General features: G+C 41.6%; 1 protein-coding gene across 2 annotated transcripts in view; it reads left to right on the forward strand.

Moving 5' to 3' along the window:
- Positions 1-7,882, forward strand: part of LOC142075209 (ras-related protein Rab-27B) — a 44,109-nt gene extending 36,227 nt beyond the window's left edge. Inside the window, exons 3-6 of one of the 2 annotated variants that reach the window (XM_075136280.1) lie at positions 569-654; positions 3,392-3,495; positions 4,870-4,993; positions 6,406-7,231. In XM_075136280.1, coding sequence (XP_074992381.1) covers positions 569-654; positions 3,392-3,495; positions 4,870-4,993; positions 6,406-6,595 — 504 coding nt within the window. In that variant the 3' untranslated portion in view covers positions 6,596-7,231. Of the gene's footprint in view, positions 1-568; positions 655-3,391; positions 3,496-4,869; positions 4,994-6,405 lie in introns of both variants that reach the window. The other variant, XM_075136279.1, reaches the window with a different exon arrangement.
- Positions 7,883-10,779: the final 2,897 nt, after the last annotated feature.

Genomic DNA, 10,779 nt, shown 5'->3' on the forward strand with positions numbered 1-10,779 from the left:
GGAACATAATCAGGACAGCCAGCCCAGCTGGCCAATGGGGTATTCCATACCATGTGACGTCATGCTCAGTATATGAAGGGTAGGCGTGATCCAGGAAGTACCGATCGCTACTTGGTTATCGGTCAGCGCGGGTGGTGAGCAATTGCATTGTGCATCACTCATTTTGTATATTCTATCATTATTTATTATCATTATTCTCCCTTTTCTGTTCTATTAAACTGTCTTTATCTCAACCCACGAGTTTTTCTCACTCTTACCCTTCCGATTCTCTCCCCGTCCCATTGGGGGGGCGGGGGGAGTGAGTGAGCGGCTGCGTGGTATTTGGCTGCCTGCCAGGTTAAACCACGACAAAGTGCAGCTTTCATAGACGTTTCATGTGGCTCCTGGGTTTTTAAATATTATTATAAGCAGCCCTCTGAAGTGGCTTTTGGAGGTAAGAGTCAGCTTTTACTGAAGGACTGAACTTTTACTCCTTAGTTATTGCTTGCACAAAATATAACAGTCTGTGACCCACACGATGGATTTCAGTGTGAGCTGTACAGCTGTACTGATTTGACTCTCTCGTTAGGTATACAACAGCAGAGGACCAAATGGATCGCCAGGAAAAGCCTTCAAGGTACATCTCCAGCTTTGGGACACAGCTGGACAGGAAAGGTAACAGAGTTCAGCTCATTGGAAAGCAGTTCTGAGTTTTTCATATTTCTGGGTAAACCATTAGTCCATTCAGGTGAAAAATATCAGAAATCCTCGTATTTTAGGACAAGAAAAATATCGTCCAGAAATAAAGGTTTTCTGACACTGCTTTGATGCAGTGATCAGAGGATCTCAGAAAATAGGACTGGAAGAACTGAAGATGGTCTGCTCCCTGCCTCGGCAGCACGCTGCCTCGTTTCTGGCATGTGTGCGTTATTGGTTCATTGGTTAGCTTTTTTGGTTTGTTTTGTACTGTTATTTTGGCTTCATAATACATTCCTAATCTCCTCTGGAAGATACTGTATAACCTACCTAAGTGTCTTGTTCTTCTATTTCACATTTTTTCTGTTAGGCTGGATGGTAAGGCATATTTTGATGAAGGTGCACAGCATACAGGACTGCATTGGCACACATGTAGCCATCAGACTGAGGGAAGTGGTTATTCCCCTTCATGCAGCACTTCTGAGGCCACATCTGGAGTACTGTTTCCATTCTTGGGACCCCCACTGTGGGATACTTTGTACTGATAAACTGAAGTCCCGTGGAGTGCCATTAGAACAGGTCAGGAGGCAGAGGCATACGATGATCCGGTGAGCGCTGAGGGGACTAAGCTTGTTCAGCCTGCAGACGGGAAGACTAAAGGGGGGCTAACTGCTGTCTTTATCTACCTAGTGGGGAGAAGACAGAGCCAGACTCTTCTCAGGCTCACAGCTAAAGGGCAAGAGGCAGTGGTCACAAGCAGCAACAAGGATATTCCAGCTAGGTAGAAGGACACAAATGTTGACTGTGGGAGTGGTTAAGCCCTGGAGCAGGTTGCTCTCGGAGGCTGTGCAGTCTGTGTTCTCGCAGGTGTTCACAACTCAGGTGGACAAGGTCCTGAGCAGCCTGATGCCTTCCTTAAGTCCTCTCCAGTTTACGTGCCCCGGGCTTGCTCAGACTTTTCTATGATGAGCAAACTTTCTGTTCTGTACTGCCCCTGGCTGGTTCCAGCCTCTCTCAGCACCAGCATGCAAGTGGGATGGAGAATTCTAGTTCAAGTCTTACCAGTGCTGAGTAGTACGGAAGAATTGCTTTTTATCTTACTTTTATGGGTTTGGTTCTGTTTGCCTTCTTTGCAGCAGCATACATTGACGTGTATTAAGTTCATGACTGACCAGAATCCTTCTTTGCAGAAGGATTCTTTTATCTAACCAGTTGTTCCCCATCTTCTGTGTGCACACTTGTTTGTTCTTTCCAAAGACCTTCTTGATTTGTGACTATTAAATTCGATCCTGTTATTTTTTTTTTTAAAGAGAGAAGTGTGCATACTGCTTTCTTAAGCTTCCCCTGGCTAGTCACGTACACTGGTTTTCGCTATCATAAAGTGTGTGAGGTTGCCCTCAGTATGACTACTGATGTCACCTGTCAACAGGGGAAGAAAATGCGACTCACACCTATTTGCTGAGTAATAGTGACTGAAGAGCAGCGGACTGAAGCGTTTGCCCAGTGGGGAGGAAGGAAAGTCGTGATGAGGCAGATTTCAGGTTTTCAGAGTGAGCAGTGCAAGTACCATGTGGGAGGGGTTGCTGCTGAATGAAAAACCAGAAGCAAGCTGAAATTTTGTGTCTTCATCTCTTTCCCTTACTCTCAAACACTGTTGTGTATACACCTCTGCAAGAGATTAAACATTTTGAGGCTACTTTTTTTTTTTTTCCCTGAAAAACCCTAAAAGTAGTGTCAGGTATCTGACATGTTTCTGTGGAGAGCTTTTGTTTTCATTTTCATGGATGTGTGTCGTAAAATATCAGTTACTGTTTCTGCTGGTTTGTGCAAGATTATAGAGGGCTGTTTTGTGATGTGCTAGATCCCTGTGATACAGAAAACACCAGAGAGCCGGTGCACAGTTTTCCAGCACTGTTTCTTCAAGTTTCCGATTTGAACAGGCCTATGACCTTTCGGTGACAAACAGAATTGTATTTCATGATTTGTTGTTTCATCCAGCTCCGTAGCTTTGCAGGAAGCCTGTGAACCATGCCCCTTGTGAATGCACACTTACGCAGGTCTGCTTACGGAGTGCATGTGTGTCTAGAGCTCTGCAAGGAAAGGTTACCTTTTCCTTTTAGCTGAGCTTCACAGCAGATAGTTGCATCGAACAATCAAAAGCATGTAAACAGCCACCTACTTTTCCTTTGTTTTCTTTAATATTGACTATATTGAGTAGTGCACACCCATCGACTAAGTGTGTGTAATCTCGGCAGGTGAATCCATTTCTATCACTGTGATCTGTGATACACTAAATGCTTCAGCATCTTTTTTTCTTTTAACCAATCCTTCTCTCTCTGTCTCTGTCTTGCTCTCGGTTAAATCAGGCAGAATTTGAACTAATAGGTTAGTCACTGATAATGTTTATATTCTCACATATAAGCTTCCTCTGGTAAATTACTAACACACTGACACTAACGACATTAATAAATGTTGACTGGTGTGATGCATCATAGCTAAAATGAAAGTCAAGAATTATTTTATTTATGTCCACTAAATCTTGCAGACTCTTCAGGTTTCAAGGTACTTTTTAAATAGAATTTTTGCACAAGCAATTCAGAAAAGCTTTACTTCATCCCTTTTTCCTTTACTTAGTTCAGGCTTGCCAAAAAAGTGCTTACCTTAGAGGTCACTTTGTATTAATAGAGCTATGTTGTCTTTTTTCTTCCACCTTCAGATTTCGAAGTCTCACCACAGCGTTTTTCAGAGATGCTATGGGCTTTTTACTAATGTTTGATCTCACCAGTCAACAGAGCTTCTTAAATGTCAGAAATTGGATGAGTAAGTAGAACCATAGAGCTTGCATTTATCGGTTGACTTGAAGCTTTCTTGTGTATTTTAGGCTTCTAGGCTTTATGTGTGTCATTGTTTGTGAGCTGGAAGATGCTCAAAGAAAGTAGTTATGTCTAGTGCAGCCTTAAGTGGGGTACTTGCAGCCTGTAATTTGGGGTAAAAGCTTCATCAAACTGGAAAGATACGTGCTCTTTTTTTTGCACAATAGACTGTTCTGGGCATATTCTTGATAATCTTGTTTGGATTTGGTACAATTTGAGTAAATCTGTTGCCTCTTGAAAATTGATGGCATTTGACACTTCCTTGGCCATAGCCCATATTTTAGATGATATACAGGAGCTTGGAAACTGTACTTTGGATATCGCTGTTATCTTTATGGTGTGTTTTCTGTTTGTAAAGCAGAATGTGATTCCTTCCTGTCTGCTTTGAGGTTTAAATTAAAATTAAGATTGGGCTTTGAGGATTTGGTTTGAAAGCGCATTCTGTTTGCTGTTGTTGGTTTTCCTTCAGACAACGGCTAGACTAAAAGTGAAACAAAGGTTAAATTCTTAAAGTTTATTTTTAATTGAGGGCATTTAGAGTGCTGGAAGGACAGAGGCCAGTACATTTCCAGCTGGCAGTTTTCCAGCAAACAAGCTGAAGTGGGGATAACATGAGAATCGAGATAGCCTTGTGAAAACAGCTCCATCTTCTTCAGAGATTCCTTCCTCCCACTAAACAATCCCTGTCCTCACAATCTTCCACTGCTTACCAAGCTGAGTCTCTAATTCTTCTGTGTATACTGCACCTTTTCAAGTCGGTCCCCTAAGGATTGAGGCAAGTATAAGTAAATGGCTTTGTACAATTACTTACGAGGAGTGAAGCTGTGGACAGTACTTGTGTCTGGATCTTCAAATGGATAAAACTGCATTTAAACCATTGAGTATATCCAAGAGAAAAACACACTTGAGGATTTTGTCCTATATTTCTGAAGAGCTGCATTTGCAGATGATGTGGGATGTTGTTTGTACTTCCACAATGTCCTTATGAGTCTTGTAGAATAAAAGTCTGGCTGGTGGAGGTTCTCCTCTGCCAAAGCACTGTGTTTAGTGCACCTCGTTGCAGTTAAGTTGTCTTGTATGTTGGTAAAATAAACACTGGAAATAATTTTCTAGTACCATTTCTACTTCCTGTTTTGAAAAACTCCCCTTAGCAAGTAAATGTACAACAAGGAAATGTGTTTGGCATGAAGTGATTAGCTGGTTAGTCCAGGATATTTTGAGGTGGGGAGCAAGAAGGGTATTTTGAATTATTTTGTCAACAGTCTTGGTCTCTAAGGCGCTTTCCAACATTCTCTTAATTCCTGTTTATTTTTGCTTCTAGGTCAGCTGCAAGCGAATGCATATTGTGAGAATCCAGATATAGTCTTAATTGGTAATAAAGCTGATTTATCAGACCAAAGGGAGGTAAATGAAAGGCAAGCAAAAGATCTGGCAGACAAATACGGGTAAGCAAATTGTGACAGAAACTAAATTTAGTCTATAACTGTTGAAAGTGTAGCTGATGACTGGCTAGAGATACTTGCAAGTATACTTATAAACTCCAAGATTTGTAGGCATTGCAGTATCCCATACACCTATAGTGATATCCAGCTTGTCACGCTTTCAGATCGACCTGTTTGAATAGGAAATAGATAGAATGAAACACACTGTTCTAGTAGTTTGGCCAAAATACTACAACATAAGAAATAAGGCTGAAATGAAACATCCTTACTAGAAAACTACATTCTTGGGATGCTGGCTTGTCCTGAGAGTTCAGGACAGAGTATACCAAAGGCAGATGAACACTCAGTGTCATGAACTAAATAACTAACAATATTTATAGTTTGCTTTTCTAGTTAGTTTGGAAGTGGAGACACCTGTGGATTTTGGTCAGGTTCTAGGTGTGCAGTGGCACTGAATTTATTTGTTTTCCCCTGATGGATAATAAAGCTGTTAATGGCCTTTTTCTTGTTCTAGTGAGCCTTCTACATTTCTTTGCACTAAAAACACCTGCAGAGTGTCCTGTAAGTGGATACATTGGCTGATAGTTAATATAGTTAGTAAATAGTGCTGTGGGCAAAAAGAATGTGGGTTGGTTTTTTTCCTTAGTTGCCTTTACTGTACAATGAGGGATGTTCAGAGAGAATTGGGCCAGCAGCAGAAGATGGCCTGAGAGACTGTGGGGAATAATAAGCAAATTAGACTTAAAAATAATAAAAAAATATTAAAGAGTTGTCTGCAGCCAGATAAGGATGACAGCGACACTGAGGAGAAGGTAGCTCATGCCAGATTTCATATGATGGAAGTGCTGGAGCAATTGCTAATTTTCTCTTCTGAAAAAGATGATTTGGAAGGCAATATTCTGGATTTAAAGGGTATTTCAGAATGGAAACAGCTAAGTTAAGTTGTGCTTATAATTAGATAGGAAGGGGGGAGATAGTACTTACAGGGACTGCTAAATAGCAATAGTTGTAGCTATCTGCCTAAAAAAATGGTTTCTGGTATGTTCTGTGGTCCCTGAAATTTTCTGTAAAGCAGACCTAGGTTTCTCTTTAAAATAGACTTCCTGGTTATCTGAAAGACTTTTTCAACCAAGGTTTGTGCTGATGTTACTGCAATTTGAAGTCAAAATGCCAGGATACATTTTGTAAATTAATGTGGCGGTTTTGTGCTCACGTCGTCATGCCACCATGTGCTAGGAACGGGAGTTTGGGTTCTGCCCAGCAAGGAAATAGAGTCTCAACAAACCAGAAGTCTGTCCCATGCATTTCATTGCTTCTAAACTCGCCATTCATAGCTACACTGAGAGTGTTACAAAGAGTTGAGTCTCGGTTGTCTTTAAAAGTCTCTCCACCAAACCTTTTCCTTTCCACCATAGCATACCGTACTTCGAAACAAGTGCTGCTACCGGACAGAACGTGGAGAAGGCTGTGGACACGCTTCTGGACTTGATAATGAAGCGTATGGAGCAGTGCGTGGACAAGACACAGGTCTCCGACACAGCCAACGGAGGAAGCTCGGGAAAGCTCGATTCAGCAAAACCGGAGGAGAAGAAGTGTGCCTGCTAAACGCCACCTCTAAACTGTGAGAACCAATGAAAATATTTCAACAGAATATGGCTGACCTACCACCAAATTCAAACCGGCTCTCTTGAGCTGTGCACAGAAGCAAAGTTACATTGTTTTATTGGGATTGTGCATTTTTCTCCAAAGAACTGGTTTAAAACTAAAAGCTGTGTTTCAGTGAGGCTCTTGTGCTGAAATGATTCTTCCTGATACGGTGCCATCTTCATGGAAAACTCTCCCACCTCTTCTTCCCCACTCCTTTTCCCCTAGCCCACATTTTTCCTGTGATCAGGATACTGAATAGAGGAAAGTAGCTTTATTTTTTTAAAAAAGGAGAGAAAGAACCTATTGTCTGTATACACTGGATATTGAAATTAAAACGGAGGTGGGTGGTTTTCTAGGTCTGTGCCATTTTTCCACAGAATCCTGTTTCTTTATAATTCTTAATCTGCATCAGGGACTGTGTTCTAAGGCAGAGATACAAAAGATTTTATGTGGCCTATTAAGAAAAACTTTATCACTTGCACAGAGTAAGCAATGCTGTGAATCCGTCCTGACTGAATCACTGAGACGGTGGTTGGGGGGGTGGGTTGTGTGTGTGTGTTTTGGGTTTGGGGGCAGGAAGTAGGGCATTTAATTAAAAAAAAAAAAATAATTATCAGGGAATTGTGCAGCATTGCTTGTGTTGCCAATAATCCAAGCAGGGATTGGAGCGTTACAGGAAAAAGTATGGAGAGGGATTCTGACGCTGCAGGGACAGTTTATAAAGAAGAGAGTATAATGTATGGGAACAGAGGTAAACTATATTTTATGAAACAACTTCTTACCATTAGCAAAAAATATTCTCCCCTCAACTTAAGAAAACGATCTTTTTTCTTCTTTTTCTCTGGGTAACTGCATATCGCGGGTAAGGACATAGGAAAGAACTTGGGGTTGTTTGCACTGCCTAGAAGAGAACTGTAAACTGCTGTGCTGAGAGAGCCTCTAAGTTACCGCTACAGCTTTGTTGGATCCTCTGTACACTTAGGTTTTCAAGAGAGGACAGCTTTTTCATACTCTTAAATTCTCTGCAAGAGGGCAAAGTGGAAAAGATGTGATGTGGGGACTTGGAATGATGGGAGTCCAGCGTATGTGACTGACTAGATTCAAGTGTGTGGCAGAAGTTTGCAGGTATCTCAGCGCAGAGGGTAGAAGTTGCTCTGTTGGCGTGCTGCAGCGTAAGGGTGCAATGCAAAAGATTTCTTAGACGGTTGAAAGCAAGTTCTAGTGAAACAGCAAGTTGCTTATCACAAAGAAAGACAAATACAGGAAAAAATAAAGAAAAACACTATATTTATAAGTATAGATAATTTTCTAAACCAAGTTACAGCATATTTATTAGTCTACCCTGTCCTTTTTTGTAGAATAACCGTTCTGTTTTTATACAGGTGGTAGTTAAAGGTCTATTTGTGTTTATTGCGCTTTAAGCTACCTTCACATCACCTGGGAGGGTGCAGATTGGGGAGTAAAAATGGATCTCTACAAGTCAAGCTTAACTGGTTGGGTTGGCAGGATTGCAGACTTTCGTTTATTTAAATGTTTTCAGCTTTGATTGATTCAAAATTGCAAACTTTGTGAATAGCAAGCTCATAAAGTGTTTCAGTGCTTCCCAGAAATGGAGAATTTATCAGATTCACTGCTGAAAAAATAACAGGTTTTTCTGCCCAGCTCCTGAAATGATGTTTACTTGATGATTTGGCACGTTAACAGGGCAGATGGATGGTACATCCGTAGGAGCAGACCCATTGGGTGAGTAACCAAATAGCTGCGATTACCATGCCAGAAATCTAACTTGTAGACTGTAAAGATTATATAAGTGATAGACTATACCGAAAGGCTCTATATAGTGTATGCTATACAAACAGGTATAATGCAGGTCCTTTTATAGGCTATCAACAGTCCTAACACCTCAAGAGGTGGAAAAGCTGTTGTGGTAGTCAACTGGTGATTTCCCAGGCAGAAGATATAAGTAGACTGATAGCAAGCAGGCTGATATTCAGATAGGTTCCTCAGTCACCTGAGATACGTAGACTGGAAGTTCAGGGTTTTCTTTGAAGTGAAGTTGTATTGCTTTTTAATATGTCGCATAAAATGTAAACATAATTTTTAAAAAATTGTATTATGTCTTGAATTCGTGAAAATGGTGGTCTGAGGAGCTCCCTGTCTCACTTTCAAAGAAATCTCTCGTTCTGTGGCATCAGATTTTTGTCCATTGAACAGGAGTGGAAGAAGTTGCTAAGAACAGTAAATTACCAACAGCCAACCAAAGCGTGTTTCCAGAGCAGCTGAAATATAGCTTGTCTAAAAGCTGTTACAAAGCTGAAAGTGGCTTCAGTAGCAGACAGATGATTCATACAAAGGTGTGTAAAATCCCAAACCCGGCGCTGTTTCAAAGCACCTTGATGAAGCTCAGTTGCTTCTATTTATCTCTCCACCTGCTGAAACTAGCACTCTTAGAATAATAATAATTAAAAAAAGAAAAAAATACAGCAGTGATACCCAGAACAGTTTGTCTGGAGGAAGGTTTCTCCTAACCTTGCCAGTGAGTTTCAGTGACTGTGAATTGTCAGAGCTGGCGGTCCGTAACGAGGGAGCTCCATTCCATAAGGATACAGTCTCTGAAACTCTCCAGCGTGGATGGAGCGAGCGCATAGCCAGCCCTTGCAGCCCAGTGTTGCTCAAGGGGTCTGTTTAGGAACAAAAGGGAACGACTGTAGTAAAAATTCCATTGCTTGGTTTATGTTTATATACTTGCTAATACAAGAAACTGATTATTATTCTGTGTTTTTAAAAAAAAAAAAAACAAAACAAAAGAAATCTATGAATGCCTGTGAAACTATTATCCTAAAAGGATTTTGCCATCAAAACTTTGTTTGGAGGCAAGGAAGAGAAGTTTAAACATGTTTCCTTTCCTGGTAGGTGGTATAGTAGCTCTCAGTTATTAAATTAAGAAAAGAGGAACATGGTAAGTGATTCTAAATGGCTACTAACAGCTTTGTTCTTTATCAGGTTAACTCTCTTTGCAAAAAAATAGATAATGAACTCTTACTAAAAATCACCTTTTGTCCCCTCTCCATCATCGTTTGACTCTTGCTCTGTTTTTTTTCTTCATAAACTATTCCTCTTAGGTTTCACATGCCCACCAGCCGATTCACATTCTTACATGTCCACTTGGCGATGTCAGGCTGTCTTCCTGCAGCGTCACGGCTCTTGCGAACCCCCGCTGAGCAACTGCAGCCCTGCACAGATGACTCAGGGCCACTCCTTGCTGCTGTGGTAGGAACTGAAAGCGATAGCAGTGTTAAGGTTCGTAAGTTCTGTGCAATATTCAGGAAATAATGGTAACTGCAGTGAAGAAAGAACATTCCAGGGGGCTACTCACAGTCTTACAGAGCCATGCCTGTCTGGAAAGGAACTTTTCTATTCCACATGCTGGAAGACCCTCTCTCAGTTCTATCCGGTACCCACTTTCTGGTCGAAGGGCTTTCCTTCACTTGTGCTGTAGCTCTGTAATGGATCCTCTTAGGTAGTTTTTCCAACTGCAGCGTGGTGAGCTGGATGCACAGTGAGCCCCTGCTAGCTGCTTGTGACCTGCTGGCAAAGAGCTGGCGGGCCAGCGGGGCGGTGCGGCACAGCCGAGTCATCCGTACGGTGGGTAGTGCCGTCTTGCGTACAGGCTGCTGTGACGCCAGTGAGGCGCAGCATCTTGGCACAGCACTTTACTAGTTCAAGCTCTTCTGACTGCACTGTGAACTCCTGAATGTATCCCTCGCTGGAGCCACACATCCTACCGTTTTCATCCTTTCTCACTCCTGTTGCTCAAAGTGTTTCACTTTGCCATGTTCAGTCCTATAAATTCTTCCGGACACCGGCCTGGGAAATGAATTTGCTTTCACTTAACACCTCTGGTAGGATATAGCCTCATCCCATCCCACTAGAACTTGAATGCAGATTCTGCTGTTGCAAATTTGATTATACATATTTGAATTGGAAGTTAAGCATTTGCTTTTGAGCACAAATACAGCTTGTTTGCAAGATAGATATCCTGCATCAGGGCTGGAGAGGGAGAGAAGGTCCTATGATACTTCATCCAGGATGATACTAAAAATTAAATGTCAGTGCAGGTATTCTAATCCTGTGGGCTTTTG

Source organism: Calonectris borealis, chromosome Z (genome assembly GCF_964195595.1).
Source record: "Calonectris borealis chromosome Z, bCalBor7.hap1.2, whole genome shotgun sequence".
Classification (NCBI taxonomy): domain Eukaryota; kingdom Metazoa; phylum Chordata; class Aves; order Procellariiformes; family Procellariidae; genus Calonectris; species Calonectris borealis.